Here is an 18,463-nt window from a genome sequence, read left to right as displayed (position 1 = left end):
GGGTGTAGCTAGGCTAATCACCAGACAGCTCCTACTGTGTTACTGTGGGTGTAGCTAGGCTTATCACCAGACAGCTCCTACTGTGTTACTGTGGGTGTAGCTAGGCTAATCACCAGACAGCTCCTACTGTGTTACTGTGGGTGTAGCTAGGCTAATCACCAGACAGCTCCTACTGTGTTACTGTGGGTGTAGCTAGGCTAATCACCAGACAACTCCTACTGTGTTACTGTGGGTGTAGCTAGGCTAATCACCAGACAGCTCCTACTGTGTTACTGTGGGTGTAGCTAGGCTAATCACCAGACAGCTCCTACTGTGTTACTGTGGGTGTAGCTAGGCTAATCACCAGACAGCTCCTACTGTGTTACTGTGGGTGTAGCTAGGCTAATCACCAGACAGCTCCTACTGTGTTACTGTGGGTGTAGCTAGGCTAATCACCAGACAGCTCCTACTGTGTTACTGTGGGTGTAGCTAGGCTAATCACCAGATAGCTCCTACTGTGTTACTGTGGGTGTAGCTAGGCTAATCACCAGACAGCTCCTACTGTGTTACTGTGGGTGTAGCTAGGCTAATCACCAGACAACTCCTACTGTGTTACTGTGGGTGTAGCTAGGCTAATCACCAGACAGCTCCTACTGTGTTACTGTGGGTGTAGCTAGGCTAATCACCAGACAGCTCCTACTGTGTTACTGTGGGTGTAGCTAGGCTAATCACCAGACAGCTCCTACTGTGTTACTGTGGGTGTAGCTAGGCTAATCACCAGACAGCTCCTACTGTGTTACTGTGGGTGTAGCTAGGCTAATCACCAGACAGCTCCTACTGTGTTACTGTGGGTGTAGCTAGGCTAATCACCAGACAGCTCCTACTGTGTTACTGTGGGTGTAGCTAGGCTAATCACCAGACAACTCCTACTGGTATGTGTTGGTGTGTTCTTGTAGACACAGTGGTAATATAATCCTGCTGTGTTGCTGTGGATGTAGTGCCCATTGAGTACAAACCAAGTACATAGAAAATAATACATAAAAGGCATCAACTAGCTTTCCTCTGCTACACTGATCGAGACCTCAGCTGGTTGAGTAGAAGACTGACTGACTGACATTGACTAATACCTTTTAGCTCCAAGTGGAGTGATAAAGGGCGTTGTGTTAATGCATCTTTATGGCCTCTGGGTCTAGGATGTTAATGTTCAGACCAGCATACTAGACAGTCGGGAGGATACCCTTGAGCTGATCGTTAATAATGACTTGAGTGTCTGGCTCTTCCTGTGTGTGGTAAGCAGAGACCGACTGTACTGGAACTGTATCAATTGTTTATAATCCTGTATAGTCTTCGTTATGGCCCTTACATGTAGTCCTTACATTTTACATTTGTATTGGTGCCTAAACATCAACGTAAAATATGACAGGAACTAATGTTGTGAGTCGCTGTTTGGGTTGCGACTGAGTGTTCGATGTCACAGAGGTGGAGGGGTGGGCGCTGGAGACATTGTCTGTCAGACCAGAGACACCTGAACAGGTCTGGGCTGATACTGCAGTTCCAATTCAGTGGAGGATTCAAATAAAGGACGGTGATCTGCCAGGAAATGTATGCAGACACTTAGGATAGGCTAGATATCAGCTTTAGGAGCTCAAATTATTATTATTTTTTTTTATCAAATTGAAACTGCAGTAATTGTGAGTTTAAAAGGGGTTATACTGAGTTACACATAGCAAAATGAAGTCAATCCTCCTGTCTTGAAGTAAACAACCAAAAAGATATGAGAAGAAACTAACTGACATTTCTTTTCTTAATAGTTAATTAAAAGAAAAACAAAAAAACATCTCAAATAGAGAGAAAAATTACAAGTCATTTCCTGGTACCATTGACACCTGATTCCCCACTGGCTTGGCTATGGCCCAACCGCACGGCATTGTGTACTGTATCTAGGCAACAAGGGTCCAATCAGAGAAGGCAGAGGAGTGAGGGCGGTACTCGATTTGAGTGTGCTGAATGGTGATTAGCTGGCAGGCAGGAAGTGATCTTAACTTTGGACTTTTTGACTGGTGCTTTGCTTGATTAGAGTCATTTTGCCTTTTGCTTGTTAGGCAAGGAGTTCATGAATTGTTGGTTCGTCGATTAATATTGGTAGAAGGGGGTCAAAACTTTGGAAGTCCCAATATAAACAAATCGGATCGCTTGATGTCCATGACAGAATTTGCGTGCCCTGTAGACTTGAAAAGTTCCAACTGAAAAGCCTCTGGTTGTGTAATAACCAATAGTCCAATGAGACCACAGATTAAAGTTTAAATCCATAGTGGCTGGTGTAGTGTCAAAAGTTCCGTGAGGGGGAAGCCGTAGGGAGATGTTCAATAGTTGTGAATTCAGAGTGCAGGCTATAAGCACACATACTGATGACTTATTCTGTGTGTACTCTGCAACCAGATTCGCCAAAATATGTCCTTTCGACTTTGCTTTGAGTATCTTTGATGCAAGTGAAACGTTCAAATAAAATCCAGAAGGTTGTAATAGTCTCTAATGAGGATTGACCAGCCAATCAAGGTCCAGGTTGGCTGCTGGCCTGGCAGGCCAAGCCAATAGTAGCATTCGGAACAAGGGAACGAGCCAATGAGCCAATGAAAGGGCCCGTAGCAACAAAACATTTCCATATTTTCTCGCACTCAGCGGTTGTCTTATGAAAAAATATGTAGTCCAAAATAATGTTTTAAATCCATTTCAATAATCCACTCGAGTGTCTACATTGAAGACACATAGCTGGGAGATGCATCAGAGAAAGTCAACTTGGTGTCGTTTCAGATGATCAGGCCCTGATGATATCTGGATGGGCCTCATCAGTGTGTAGGTGGGCCCTGTTCATTCAAGTCCATGAGGCAGAAAGGCTCCTGCCTGTTTATAGTCCTCTCGACCAGTAGGGGGCAGACTGGCATGGAGACACAGGGATAAACAGCAGGAAGTCATCCTGTCTGTGATAAGTCTGGCAGAACATGCTCCTTCTCTCTTGGTGCGGAGAGTAGCTGTAGCTTTAGTTTCTCCACAAAATGGCGGAAGGAAGGAAGGGAGGGCGACGGCAGCAGACAACGTCCCCCTCCCTCCCTCTCCATCAGGCAGTTTAGTGAGTGGGATTCCCTCCCCAGGGTTCTGTTGCTGGTTGCTGTGGCAACAGAGGGCCTCTGGTGTGATGTTATTGTGTTCCTGCTGGCTCAGCGAATGACTGGGCTGGAGGTTAGGGGTGGCTTTTTTTCAACCTCTGGTTCTTTGGCTGGCTCAGCTCTGGGCTTTGGTGGGTCAGTCTCAGGCCCTGTGGCTGGCTCAGGGCTGGGCTGGAGGGGAGGCTTTGGTTCTGGGGAGGACTTGCAGGCTCAGCCTCTGGTTCTGTGGCTGAATCAGTGCTGGGGGTTAGGGGAGGCCTTGGTGGCTCAGGCTCTCTGGTTCTCTCTCTGAGGCTACCTCAGTGCAATCAGGTGTGGTGTAGTAGTAGCTCTCACTCTGGGGCCTAGCTCAGGTCCAGCCGAGGCGCTTGGGCATAGCGGGGCAGGAGTTGGAGGAGGAGGAGTAGTAGTAGTGGAGGAGGAGGTGGCAGTAGTAGTAGTAGTACGCAGGTACCATTAGGGGCAATGGAAGAGGCATGGGCACCTTCGTAACAAAGCAATCAATGGGGTTTTAAAACAGCAGTCACACCAAAATAAATAAAGAGATCATGGGAATGAGAGAGAGCGCGCGAGTCGGGACAGAGAGAGAGAGCGCGCGCGAGTCGGGAGAGAGAGAGAGAGCGCGCGCGAGTCGGGAGAGAGAGAGAGAGCGCGAGTCGAGAGAGAGAGCGCGAGTCGGGACAGAGAGAGAGAGCGGGAGAGAGGGAGAGCGCGCGAGTCGGGAGAGAGGGAGAGCGCGCGAGTCGGGAGAGAGGGAGAGCGCGCGAGTCGGGAGAGAGGGAGAGCGCGCGAGTCGGGAGAGAGGGAGAGCGCGCGAGTCGGGAGAGAGGGAGAGCGCGCGAGAGGGAGAGCGCGCGAGAGGGAGAGCGCGCGAGTCGGGAGAGAGGGAGAGCGCGCGAGTCGGGAGAGAGGGAGAGCGCGCCAGTCGGGAGAGAGGGAGAGCGCGCCAGTCGGGAGAGAGGGAGAGCGCGCCAGTCGGGAGAGAGGGAGAGCGCGCCAGTCGGGAGAGAGGGAGAGCGCGCCAGTCGGGAGAGAGGGAGAGCGCGCGAGTCGGGAGAGAGCGCGCCAGTCGGGAGAGAGGGAGAGCGCGCCAGTCGGGAGAGAGGGAGAGCGCGCCAGTCGGGAGAGAGGGAGAGCGCGCCAGTCGGGAGAGAGGGAGAGCGCGCCAGTCGGGACAGAGGGAGAGCGCGCGAGTCGGGACAGAGGGAGAGCGCGCGAGTCGGGAGAGAGGGAGAGCGCGCGAGTCGGGAGAGAGGGAGAGCGCGCGAGTCGGGAGAGAGGGAGAGCGCGCGAGTCGGGAGAGAGGGAGAGCGCGCGAGTCGGGAGAGAGGGAGAGCGCGCGAGTCGGGAGAGAGGGAGAGCGCGCGAGTCGGGAGAGAGGGAGAGCGCGCGAGTCGGGAGAGAGGGAGAGCGCGCGAGTCGGGAGAGAGGGAGAGCGCGCCAGTCGGGAGAGAGGGAGAGCGCGCCAGTCGGGAGAGAGGGAGAGCGCGCGAGTCGGGAGAGAGCGCGCCAGTCGGGAGAGAGGGAGAGCGCGCCAGTCGGGAGAGAGGGAGAGCGCGCCAGTCGGGAGAGAGGGAGAGCGCGCGAGTCGGGACAGCGCGCGAGTCGGGACAGAGGGAGAGCGCGCGAGTCGGGACAGAGGGAGAGCGCGCGAGTCGGGACAGAGGGAGAGCGCGCGAGTCGGGACAGAGGGAGAGCGCGCGAGTCGGGACAGAGGGAGAGAGCGCGAGTCGGGACAGAGGGAGAGCGCGAGTCGGGACAGAGGGAGAGCGCGAGTCGGGACAGAGGGAGAGCGCGAGTCGGGACAGAGGGAGAGCGCGAGTCGGGACAGAGGGAGAGCGCGAGTCGGAATAGAGAGCGAGAGCGCGAGTCGGAACAGAGAGCGAGAGCGCGAGTCGGAACAGAGAGCGAGAGTCGGGACAGAGAGCCGAAAGTGCGAGTCGGGACAGAGAGCGAGAACGCGAGTCGGGACAGAGAGCGAGAGAGCGAGAACGCGAGTCGGGACAGAGAGCGAGAACGCGGGTCGGGACAGAGAGCGAGAGCGCGGGTCGGGACAGAGAGCGAGAGCGCGGGTCGGGACAGAGAGCGAGAGCGCGGGTCGGGACAGAGAGCGAGAGCGCGGGTCGGGACAGAGAGCGAGAGCGCGGGTCGGGACAGAGAGCGAGAGCGCGGGTCGGGACAGAGAGCGAGAGCGCGGGTCGGGACAGAGAGCGAGAGCGCGGGTCGGGACAGAGAGCGAGAGCGCGGGTCGGGACAGAGAGCGAGAGCGCGGGTCGGGACAGAGAGCGAGAGTGCGGGTCGGGACAGAGAGCGCGGGTCGGGACAGAGAGCGCGGGTCGGGACAGAGAGCGAGAGTCGGGACAGAGAGCGAGAGTCGGGACAGAGAGCGAGAGTCGGGACAGAGACCGAGTCGGGACAGAGGGATGTAGAGAGAAAATGAGGGAAAGCAGAGGGAGAGACTTGATGCATCTCTTCCTGCACACTGTCAGGGGCTATTACTCATGCAAACCCTGAGGTCACAACCCCACACACACACACACACAGTGAGGGTGAGCCATTTCAAAAGGAACTGCTTCGCTGAATAGCAATTGCATTAGTTTATAATCTGAAATGTGTAAAAGTGCAGAATGCTCTGAAGTTCTCATAATGGACTATTGTCATTTGAAATTAGTGGTCCGTTCAGCCACTGACCACTGTTGGTTTACTATGTTGGATCTGACTAACAAGAAGGGAAGGAAGGTTTACGCTCATTTCAAAATGGCCAAACAAATACATTTGACTCTGCCTACCCTTGATGGCTCTGTAGTATTACGTGTATGGTCATAATAGGATTTGGAAAATGTATGTTAAATGCATATTTATGTGCGTGTGTATTTTGTTAGCTTGTGATAATAATGAGCAATGTGACTGTAGATTACCCTGACTCACCCTCTCTCTCACACACACACAAATGACCCAACAACATTGAGATGTGGAGCACGCATGCAGTCCATGTGGAGTTCACGTCTAATTTCACACCCCATTAGTGATGAACCACCTGCAGTCCAGTCGCTAAAGCAACTGCTCTATGAAAACCTCCAGATATAGAAGAATATAGAATAACGTGTGTGTGGCATGTCTATGTGTGAGTGTATGTTGCGAACAGTATCTATCGACATTTAGCTAGCTGTTTCAAAGAGGTTAGGTTAGTTTGTTTAGTCCCATTTGTGGAGAGAAGAATCTACCTATGGGTATTTGAACTGTATCAAACTAAGCCATAGTAACAAGGGGGTTAGTATGTTCGTTCACTGTTACCCTGAAACATCCACAAATATCCATCAATGGACGTTTAACTGTCTCAAACCAGGGCTGTGTCCCATTGGCATCCTATTCCCTATAGTGCACAATTTTATTTCTAGCGCACCCTATGGGCTCCGGTCAAAACAGAGTAGTGCACTATGTAGGGAACAGGGTCCCACTTGGGACACAGCCTGTACCAGACTAAGCCATAGGACGAGGGGGTTACTTCCTGAAACATCCACTGACCCCCCCCCCCCCCCCCCCCCAGAGTTAGCCCCAGTTATCCCCATGCGCCCAGGCCCCCACCTCTCCCTCTCAGCGGCCTTACCTCCTCCATGCGGCCCTCACTGTTCTCTGGGTCCCCTTCGGGGGTGGGCTGGGGGGCCCTGGAGTCCTCTGGGTCTGTCCTCTCCACCACCTCCATAGGGCCAGGGCCGGACGGCTCCGACAGGGAAGACTGCTTCTCCTCCCTGGGGAAGAGAGAGAGAGAGGATAGTAGAGAGAGATGATGTATTATCATACAAAGATCTGAATGAAGAGCATGTCATCGTAAAACACATAAAAACGGCAAAGATGCGGTATTTAGTCCTACCTACAACCATTAGCCATGAAAGCTAAAAAGTCAATCTAGTAGGAAGGAACAAAAATGTGTCCCTCATCAAAAAATAAGAGAAGATGGATGGATGAGGATACCTCTAGTAAAGAGAGAGTCGGACACACACAGAGGACAGATCATGACAAGACAGCGAGAAGACACAGGAAACGGAGAGAGAGAGAAGGGAAGGTTGGTTGAGGCTAGTTATCTGGGACAGTGCAACTATAAATAACTTTCTCACACCACCAAACAGCCAACTGACACCCAGCGACCCAGCTACGAGGTCACAAATACTCCTCAAAACAAACTCCTCATACGGTCAGTCACACTGATTGACCAACCAAGACATGCACTGCTGACTAACCAAAGACCACACGCGTACACACATTTTGAGGAGATCACTTACAGGGTCATCCTAATGTCACTGACTGATAACCGATTGGACTCCTCAAGCCTTCCACATCGTCCACACCAAAAAAGTGAAGCCATTGTTCTGCGTGTGTCTCTTACACACTCCGAACACACACCTGCAATCTGAGGCCTATGAGGGGCCAGGGGACATATGTCAACTAGAACTCCACCCCAGTGGGGCAGCAGTGGAGGAGCAGCCGGTCCCAGATGTAATCATTAAGAGTGTGTGTTCGTTTGTGTGTTCGTTGGAAGGAGGACTGCCTCTTTGCTAAAGAGGCCCCCCATTTTTTTTTTCATTTCCTCATTTATATAACTTAATCCTTACTCCACATTGACCATTGATAGTCCATATAGTACCCCCAGGAGACAGCCTCATCCCCAGCCTTGCCAGGTGGAGAATTATGACACACCATAAGGGCACCCACCCACAATGGCCAACACATGTCTTGTGTATTAAATTATCTCCCATGGTGACACTTGCTCATTAACAACATGAACAGTATTCTTTATCATCATCACGACTCTTAATCTGACACCAGAGCCATATATATTTATACATGGCTCTGTCTGACACCATCCATCTCCTCTCCACAGCAATAACTAACCTGACAAAAGAAGCATAAAAGACGAGGGAGAGGAGGTGGACAATTAATCAGTCATACCCTACCTCTGAAGTGAGAGAGTCGTTACCTACACTGTATTCATATAGTAAGACATTCATACAGAGTGAGACAGGCAGTATATCTATTCATGTACTGGAGTCATAGCGAGACAGGTAGTGTACATTCAGATATATAAAATGGTCTCTAAACAGCCATTTGATTCACACAGCGAGTGTAGGTGAGCTTTAGTACACACACACACAAGCTAAACTGAAACATGTTACGACGAGTCAAGAACAACGAGGAAGTAATTCGTTGTTTAATTCATAAGCTTCTGCATGATTCTCAGTATGTCGCGTTTGATCCAACTACTACCAGTTTTAGTACTTACTTATCTGCGTATATGTATTTTCTGGTACTAATAAACTTGAATGACTGCGGAGTTACCCTGGTATCTCCCATCCCCGAACACGAGTCCAACGGATCCACACCCCACGTGGACGCGGAGAGAGCGAGACTCACGTGCACGACGAATGTATGTAATGTAACACACTTCGTGTCAGTCTAGTAATCAAAAGCCCACCGCTGACAGTGACAACGTATGTTTAGCGATAATTTAATTAGGGCACCAGACGCGCAGGGTGAACGAGCGGTTGAGACATGACACAAGTGACAATCAGCACTGGCTGCGCCTTAGCTACTACGATGAAGCAAATCTAGCAACGTAATGCCTAACCTTTCGCTCTCTATCTTACCCGTTTTTGGTCCCTTCTGATAGCATATTGTCTGGCTCAAACCGCCGACACCTAACACTATCGCAATCGATTGCTCCAGTCAGGCACGGATTGAAATCGAGGACGAGAAATCCTTTTGCGGCTGCCGGGTTTGTGCACTGCGACGATATCAGAGTACCAATACACGCACGACGGCCATATTGGATAGCGAGCCGAGAGGGGGAAATAGTTCGCTATCCGGGATCCTTGGGACCTCCGACTCTGACGTCACCCCCATTGAAGACGATTTTTTTTTATATATATATATTTTTTTAAACCTTTATTTAACTAGGCAAGTCGGTTAAGAACAAATTCTTATTTACAATGACGGCCTTCACCCGGCCAAACCCGGACGACGCTGGGCCAATTGTGCGCCGCCCTATGGGACTCCCAATCACGGCCGGTTGTGATACAGCCTGGAATCGAACCAGGTGGTCTGTAGTGACGCCTCAAGCACTGAGATGCAGTGCCTTAGACCACTGCGCCACTCGGGAGCCCAATTTTCAACTGGTTGGAGTTATTGTAGGGGTTAAGGCAGAGAGGGAAAGGCGAAGCGAGAGGATTTACCCTGCCCAACATCTGTCCGCGTGAGATAAGCCCTTTTTGTATGGAGGTCTGAGAGTGTCGAATTACGCGAGGCTTCTTTTATCCTATATAAGTTTTGTTATGTTTAGCCTGTTACAAATGTACTGATAAGTGGATGGCATTCCGGCTACTTTGAGAAAAACGACAGTTGTGTGCCTGTTGTTCACACGCGTATTTGCCCGCTCACTGGCTAGAATAGTCCCACCCGATCTCCCCTGCCTTCAAATCATTGAGGACATGTCTTTCTATAGTTAGAGCGGTCACTCTGCTATCTTTTCAATATAATAGATAATCTTTGGTTTAGTTTAGGAAAGGGGTGTCCCAAGAATCCCGGATTGCACTAACCGTCTCTCTTCGGCTGTGGGGTGCCTCATTAAACGCCTAACAAGAAATACGACTACCGTTGCCCCTTCCTTGCCTTTTCTATAACTAGTAGTCGCGCAAGTAATAATTGACTGTTTACAATGCTGTCGGTATGTGAAGGGATGCTATCGCTATTTTGTAACAACGAATTTGACATTTGGCAGTAGTAGAGTAGTTACAATGGATCATGCTAAAACGTGGCAAAATCTGGGTGTGGTGTTATGGCCAATTTAATGCGTCATCTCTATATGGAATAAACCGTTCACATTTTCTTTCCAATATATCCATGTGTCAAATGTCCAAATTAGAAATTAAGTCAAACAATGTGTCATTCATCAAAAAACACAAAACCCATGAAACATACTTCACTCATGACATAGATGGACATTAAAACTTAATGATGAGGCAAGAGTTTCTAGAAGATACAGACCATTACCTTGTTTACACAGAGCTGCACTGGGGTCGGAATGCAATCATGGTTACATTAAGAGCCAGCATGAGATATGGGTTGGAAAATCTACCTCAATGCAGGGATGGGATACGCAACTATACTCAACATTTTACATCATCCACACTCATACATAGAGAAGTTTTAAATACTGCGTTTTCACAGAAAACTGCCCTTTTCGTCCTCCTGCTAGCTAGCAGTAGCCACTGCAGCCATTTTTGGAATGGCAGTCAGCCAATAAGCTCCTTTCTAGTTCAGCATGAAGTGCCATTCCATAATAGCTGCTGTGGCTACTGCTAGCGGAGGATGAAAAGGGCAGTTTTCCGGGAAAACTAGTAGTCTGCATTGAGGTACGTTTTCCAACCCATATCTCACGCCGGCTCCAAGGTGTCTTAATGTAACCATGATTGCGTTCAGACCCCAGTGCAGCTCAGTGTAAACAAGCGTAAGGGTAGGGTCGGTATCTTCTGGCAAAGGCAAGACCCATAAAATATATATCTGCACACACATGTTTTAATGGTGCTTCCTGCTTTTATTATAATCTTTAAACTCTTGATCGCTACCTTGAGACGTCCATCCACTCCTGGAGTCAAATTATCCATCCACAGATCAATGACCAGGGCCCGGTTTCCTGATAGCGATGGAGCTTAGGAGTGCTTTAACGATGTATCTTTCCTACAACGGCCGAAGATGTAACGTGTTTCCCAAAACAACACGCAGAGAGAACGGTCGATAAATTGGAGTATGTGTCAATACTTATAGTATCGAAAGAAAGGGAGAATTAAAATCGGATCAGCTTTCTCCATTCAAATCTTACCTTAACATTATAATTATTTTACAATACTGATGACAGATCAGCTCCTATTACCACCTATGGCTGCAAATATTGAGGTGGCTTATTCTAATGCTTACCCAATAAAAATGGACTAAAATCGCTGATTTGGCACATCATTGCACACGTTAGACTACACATGAAATATAGAGACAAATTAGATAGTAGCCTACAAGTATCAAAATAGAACTCAATTGATTTAATATTAAATGTATTTCAATATGATTACCCCGGGCCCCTACTGTTTATATTTTGATGCAGTCATCGCAGTTTTCATTTGAAGCATCTTTTTATACCTCACTTGTTTGTATCAATTGCAAAGACATTGGAAACTTTGTATTTGTAGTCAACTTTGTTCTGAAGTCATCAGCAGTCACAGAGAGAGACGTATAAACCATGCGATTCAATGTTTAGCAGAGATCTGTGTATAAAGTGTCCCAGCAGGGCAAAAATACATCTAATGACGCACTGTTCTACGAGTGGTCTGAGTTAGGCGTTAGATTACGAGCGTTTTCAAGTGCAATGTTAATAACATTGGTTTTGGGAAACCGTTCAGAGATTTAACAATGCTCCTACGAAGGATCTAACGAACTTAGCCTTAAGATGCTTTTTGGGAAACCGGGCCCAGAAGGATGTGTTCAACGTGTTAAATTCCAAAGAAACATTCACATTACAGACAACTGAGGCAGGGATGATAGAGGGGGTTCGATTAATGTCGCCCGGGCGCACGTGTAGCTGTGTTTTGCACCTTTATAGGGTTAGGCTTCGTGTTCCCAAACGCCCATATCTCCATGTTGCAGCTCTTGTTTACGGAAGACAGACGGAACCACCTGTGTTAATTAGCTACAGTGCATTCGGAAAGTATTCAGACCCCTTGACTTTTTCCACATTTTGTTAAATTACAGCCTTGTTCTAAAATTGATTAAAACATTTTTTTTACTCAATCTTCACACAATACCCCATAATAACAAAGTGAAAACAAGTTTTGGGGAATTTTTGCAACCGGGGGAGAAGGGCCTTGGTCAGGGAGGTCACTCTTGACAGAGCTCCAGAGTTCCTCTGTGGAGATGGGAGAACCTTCCAGAAGGACAACAACCATCTCTGCAGCACTCCACCAATCAGGCTTTTATGGTAGTGGCCAGACAGAAGTCACTCTTCAGTAAAAAGGCACATGACCACCCGCTTGGAGTTTGCCAAAAGGCACCTAAAGGACTCTCAGACAATGAGAAACAAGATTCTCTGGTCTGATGAATCCAAGATTGAACTCTTTGGCCTGAATGCCAAGCATCACATCTGGAGGAAACCTGGCACCATCCCTACGGTGAAGCATTGTGGTGGCAGCATCATGCTGTAGGGATGTTTTTCAGCAGCAGGGACTTGGAGAATAGTCAGGATCGAGGGAAAGATGAACGGAGCAAAGTACAGAGAGATCCTTGACAAAAACCTGCTCCAGAGCTCTCAGGTCCTCAGACTGGGGTGAAGGTTCACCTTCCAACAGGACAATGACCCTAAGCACACAACCAAGACAACGCAGGAGTGGCTTCGGGACAAGTCTCTGAATGTCCTTGAGTGGTCCAGCCAGAGCCTGGACCTGAACCCGATCAAACATCAATGGAGATCTGAAAATAGCTGTGCAGCGACGTTCCCCATCCAACCTGACAGAGCTTGAGAGGATCTGCAGAGAAGAATGGGAGAAACTCCCCAAATACAGGTGTGCCAAGCTTGTAGCATCATACCCAAGAAGCCTTGAGGCTGTAATCGCTGCCAAAGGTGCTTCAACAAAGTACTGAGTAAAGGGTCTGAATACTTATGTAAATGTAATATTTCAGTTCTTTATTTTTAATAAATGTGCACAAATTTCTAAACCTGTTTTTGCTTTGTCATTATGGGGTATTGTGTGTAGATTGATGGGGGAAAAAAAAGCAATTTAAACCATTTTAGAATAAGGCTGTAACTTAACAAAATGTGGAAAAAGTCAAGGGGTCTGAATACTTTCCGAACGCACTGTATCTAGCGTGCTCTGAACACCTGTGTGTAAATAATTCCAGCCGCAAAAAACAACTCCACGGTCCTCTTATATTGCTAGTCCAATGCAAATGGACATCCCTGTGTTGAGAGAAATGTCTGAGTTTGACAGGTGTTGCTCGTGGTTTGAGCAAGAAAACAATAGGCCTAACTAAATAGATCAATTGATGCTTAAAACAAAGTGCTGCGCATAGCCTATAAAAAGGGCCTACATGTGTCAACTTTTTAATGCAACCCTTGCTGTTCATAGATCGCAAAGCAGCCTTCCAACTAAACAGAACTTTTGGAAATGACAAGATAACTTTCTCATCCATAGCCTAAAAATGCATCTCAGGTGCAAGTGCACTGTTTAGCACACATCTGCATTTAGGATGTCTACTGCAGATCGTGAAAATAATGATTATGATCACACTTCCTCAATTCCAATATTATGGCGACACTATACCAAAGATGGTTTGGAATGGTTTAGAAACTTGGGAGCCAAGCTCAAGTTGTCAGTGTAGCCTGTTATTGCCTGGACATGTTGAAATATGTTTACGCCTAGAATTAAAACCTCCAGGCAAATTCCTTCTTAATAGTAATTTATTGGAAAATAAATAATGGGACCCATGTCATCCAAAAAGTTATACTTTTGACTCATCTGTCCATAGAACATTCTTCCAAGAGTCATCCAGGTGCTTCCAGGTGCTTTTTGGCAAACTTGCATCAACTTTTTGGACGAGATGGGTCCCATTTATGTCTGGCGAAAACCAAACACTGCATTCCACAGTAAGAACCTCATACTAACGGTCAAGCATTGTGGTGGTAGTGTGATGGTTTGGGGATACTTTGCTGCCTCAGGACCTGGAAGCCTTTCCTTAATAGAAGGAACCATGAATTCTGCTCTGTATCAGATAATTCTACAGGAGAATGTCAGGCCATCCGTCTGTGAGCTGAAGCACAGCTGGGTCATGCAGCAAGACACACAATCAAGTCTACATGAAAATGGTTAAAAAGTAACACATTTGAAGTTTTGGAATGGCCTAGTCAAAGTCCAGACCTAATCCCAATTGAGATGTTGTGGCAGGACTTGAAACGAGCAATTCATGCTTGAAAACCCACACGTCACTGAGTTAAAGCAGTTCTGCATGGAAGAGTGGGCCAAAATTCCTCCACAGCGATGTGAGAGACTGATCAACAACTACAGGAAGCATTTGGTTGCAGTCATTGCAGCTAAAGGTGGCACAACCAGTTAGAGTGTAAGGGGGCAATTACTTTTTCACACAGGGGAGTTGGGTGTTATGATAACTTTGTTAATTAAATAAATAAAATAACTTATTTTTTTGTAAACTCGGGTTCCCTTTATCTAATATTAGGTTTTGGTTGAAGATCTGATAACATTCAGTATTAACAATATGCAATAATAGACAACATCTGAAAGGGGGCAAATACTTTTTCACAGCACTGTACAAATCGGTAATGCATCGGAAAATGTATGTGTGCAAATATTAGCAGCTCACCAAGGGTTTGTTTTGTGAAGTGTGTGTGTCAGGGTTTCCGTTATGAAAATGTGGCGCTGGACATTTGACCGGCAGCATTTTAATTTACCCGTATATTTCTCAGACCCATATGCATTGGGTGCATAACCTGATTAGGGCGTCCACCCACGGTGCTCCCAAATTCATACAACCGTTAGGACTAGGATAAAAAAATTTAAATTACAAAATAAAAGGCTTTGTTTAGCTAAAATGTTGATCAACTATTATTTCTTAACATTATTAGCGCAGCAATGTTCACAAGGCAGTAGGCTACGCGTGAATGTGGATTTTGCTACCGGACAGTGAAAGAAAGTTGAAAACCAACAGAACATGAGAGAAATGGGCTACTGGTTTCAATGGCATATGGAAGTCTTTATAAAATAATTGCCTCCACGGACAGGGTTGGATTTTGCCTAGGCTACTTTGAAGCAAGGTAAAACATGCCTCATAATATGTAGTAAAATGTTCAGGTTTCAAACAATTAAGCAGCTATATGCTTTCAAAATGCATAACGCCTCCAGCTCATTACAAAGTGGTAGGTGACGCACTGATGAAGCCTGCCTTCTTTGCCTATGCATTTGAATGGCTAATGGGAAGCGCACTTCAATTACCAGTTGAGAAATACAAATATTACCTCTTTAATCGTGGCCAAAAAACATTTGAACACATGATTGCATTTAGAATTGTTGCGCAATGATTGGGCTTATAAAAGTGATGTCTGACAGATTTTCCGCTAAAAGACTGTATCTGTATGCTGTGCGCGTCATAAATAAGATACATAACGAATATACACATGCGTCAATTTAATTCCACTAAATTATGCAAATTGACCCATAGACCAATAATCATGACCGGTCAAACGTATTTCCATCAACTGGTATCCTATAGGGCGGCGCACAATTGGCCCAGCGTCGTCCGGCTTTTTCCCGGTGTAGGCCGTCATTGTAAACAAGAATTTGTTCTTAACTGACAATGACTAGGCTAAAAAGCATTATTTTTCTTCTTCTACCGGACAATTAGCCGGCGGCAATTTTATTGACTGGCTTTTCCATTTTTTTAGCAGCCTAAATCCGGCTATTACCGGCTAATGGAAATCCTGGTGTGTATTTGTAAAGAACAAGGAGGAGTGTGTGCGTTGTGAGAGCAACTCAAATGGTATTATGGCTGACCTGGAAGACTGTTTCTTCTCTCCTCCCTTTTCCAGTCTTCTCTTTTCATCCTGTCTTCCTTTTCCAGGGCCAGACTTCTGACAAACAAATAGAATGAGCAAACGACAGACAATTGGCAATATATGGCAAAATATCAATGTGTTGTGTTAGAGACAAAAGCAAGAAGCTACTTCTGTACCGGAAAATAATCCCCTTTTATATGATCAAATAAAAGCATGTCAAGAAAGATGGCTGGGATTGTATGAGGGAAGAGGGGTTATTATGTTAAATTATTATGTTCAATAATATAAAGAAGCATGTCACAGGTGGTGAAGCATCTTTCACTAGTTCTCCTCAGCCCACACTGACCCAGTCAGTATGAGAAGGTGAGTTTAACTCACTTGCACCCAGAGAGACACACTGCCAGTCTGGTGCATCAGTATTAGCATGGCGGGATCATCATCGGAGACTAATGTGTAGACTGCTCTAGTACTGAAGGGTGATGGTAGCTTGTCATTGCAGAGAGAAAGATTGATTTGACATCCGGATTACCCAGTCACTAACCTTTTTTTTGTCCTGGGAGGAGTTGGAGCCAGAGGAACGTGATGAAGAGGATCCAGAATCGGAGGAAGAGTCGCCGCTGCTGGTGGGGGATGACCTCCTGTTGCTCGCCCTCTTCCTCTGCCTGCACCTCTCTTCTTCCTTCTTCCTCTCATCTTCCTTCCGCTTCTTCTCCTCTTCTCTCTTACCTAGGTAAGAGGGGGGCAGAACAGGCCCCATGGGCTCAACCTCAACAGCCTCTTCAGGTCCCCTTCTCCTGGTCTCCCCGGCTTTCGCTGTCCCCTTTTCTGCCTGGCTGTCACGCTCCTTCTCCATCTTCCCATCGTCTCCTCCAGGCTTTTCCGCGGACGCCTTGTTCGGTGAGGTGACCTCTATGGTGTTGTCCGTGTGCTGCTGGGCCCCTGAGACGAGGACTCCCTGTTTGAGCGGTTTCACAGATATACCATGGGGTTCAGGGGGTCCCCCTGGGGTGGTCACCACCACAGACCCTTGCTGCCCAGGTCTGGGAGGGGACGTCATGGAGCCGGATGAGGTGTCGGAGAACATGCGGGGCTTCTTGGGGGCGACGGCAGGCAGGCAGGTGGTTGAGCCGGGAGGGGAGGAGAGGGGTTCGTCCCTGCCGAAGGGTGACTTCTTCGGGCTGTCCCCCTGGTTCACCGCAGGCACCTCTGACCCCCCAGACCCAAACTGTGAGGACGCAGACAGAGACATCAAGTCACGTCTGTGCTTCCCTGGCGGCAGGCAACTCTCCCTCTCCTTCTCTTCCTGTTTCTCCTTCTCCACCTGCTTCTTCTCTTTCTCCATCCTCTTCTGTGCCGTCTCTCCAGATGGACCCTGGGGCTCAGCGGTGAGGGTCATGCTGGGGACAGCTGCTCCAGACACCAGAGAGCGAGGATGGGACTGGGCTCCTGATCCAAACATAGCCACTGGTGCAGGGACCTCAGCTACAGGGACGGATCCGGAGTGCGCTGCGCTGCTGCCTCCTGTGTGGGTGATAGCAGCCCCAGGGAACATGACTACCCCAACCCCCGGTCCTGCTCCTGGGATGCTGCTACCTCCATCTCCTGGTCCGGAAGACTCCCCACCAGGACCTGTGTGGCCGTCTGAGGCACCCTCACCACTCTTTCCGAACGCTCCCTCGGAAGCCATCTTGCGGGCGAGCAGGGAGAGGGGTCCGGGCCGCCGCTGGGCCAGGGGCTCTGGGCTGCTGGAGCGGGAGCTGGAGTCGGAGTCCTGCCTCTGGAGGCCACCTGGAGGGGAGCGGACGGCCACCCCAGCCCCTGCTCTTTCTGGCTCCTCAGCCATGTCGGGCGGGCTCTGCTTGGGGGTGTCGGGGAGGGGGAAGGAGAGCTCTGGGGGTGGAGAGGGGGGCGGAGTGGGCTGGCGGAGCTGCATGGGTGGTTGGTGTACTACCTGCTGAGGGGGGATATGTTGCGGAGGCTGGAGCTTGCGTCTGGACCGCTCTCGGCCCGCTGGGACGCTGGGGGAAGGCTCCTGGGGCTGGGGGGGAGGGGAACGTCCTCCTCCTCTTCCTCCGCCACCGACCCCTCTCCTTGCCCCCGCTGCAGGTCCCCACTCATCTTCATCCTCCTCACTGCTGTCATCATCTTCATCGCTGTCTTCCTGGACGCGGTTACCCCCGGCGCCGGCTGCTGCCCGGGCGGAGCGGCTGAGGTGGAGCACATAGTGGGCGGGTCGGTCGTCATCCGCCGGGGCAGTGCCTTCCTTCTCCTGGGCCTGGGTGCGGGGGGGCATGGAGGGTGGCAGGCCCTGGCGCTCGGGGTCCCCCAGGACACGCACGGACAGGGAGGCCACAGCGCGGGGAGGGGAGGGGGTGGTGGGCTCCTCGTGGCGGAGGGAGGGACGCTGCTGCATCCAGGATCCAGGACCTCCAGGGGACTCCTGGGGCACGGAGCCTGGGCCAAAGTGTGGTCTGCGAGTCATCATCCCTTTGCCCATAACCTGGGACATCATTCCCATCATCATTGGCCCTCCTTCACCTCCTCCCTCTTCCTCTGCCCGGGTCAGTGGGGGCTGGGAGGGCATGGGGCGATGCTGGGGTGTGAGAGGTGAGGTTGGGGGAAAGAGAGAGAGAGAAATTGAGACTGTTAGCTAGGCTGATATGAACACATGAAAAAGAACAGAACTTATAGGAGAATAAATATATCTTGGACCGTTCGA

The 18,463-nt window shown here is 49.0% G+C and overlaps 1 protein-coding gene across 5 annotated transcripts in view; it reads right to left on the bottom strand.

Moving 5' to 3' along the window:
• The window catches only part of LOC311112853 (uncharacterized protein), a gene marked incomplete at its 5' end in the record, with an annotated part of 30,426 nt that overhangs the window by 8,575 nt on the left and 3,388 nt on the right, over positions 1-18,463 (bottom strand). For 4 of the 5 annotated variants that reach the window (XM_084155984.1, XM_084155986.1, XM_084155985.1 and 1 more), the window contains 3 exons: positions 6,751-6,892; positions 15,743-15,819; positions 16,286-18,337. In XM_084155984.1, coding sequence (XP_084012110.1) covers positions 6,751-6,892; positions 15,743-15,819; positions 16,286-18,337 — 2,271 coding nt within the window. The remainder of the gene's footprint in view (positions 1-6,750; positions 6,893-15,742; positions 15,820-16,285; positions 18,338-18,463) is intronic. The other variant, XM_084155987.1, reaches the window with a different exon arrangement.

The sequence above is a fragment of the Coregonus lavaretus genome (assembly GCF_964263955.1).
Source record: "Coregonus lavaretus genome assembly, chromosome: 39".
Taxonomy (NCBI): domain Eukaryota; kingdom Metazoa; phylum Chordata; class Actinopteri; order Salmoniformes; family Salmonidae; genus Coregonus; species Coregonus lavaretus.
This window is presented reverse-complemented; position numbering and strand designations above follow the sequence as displayed.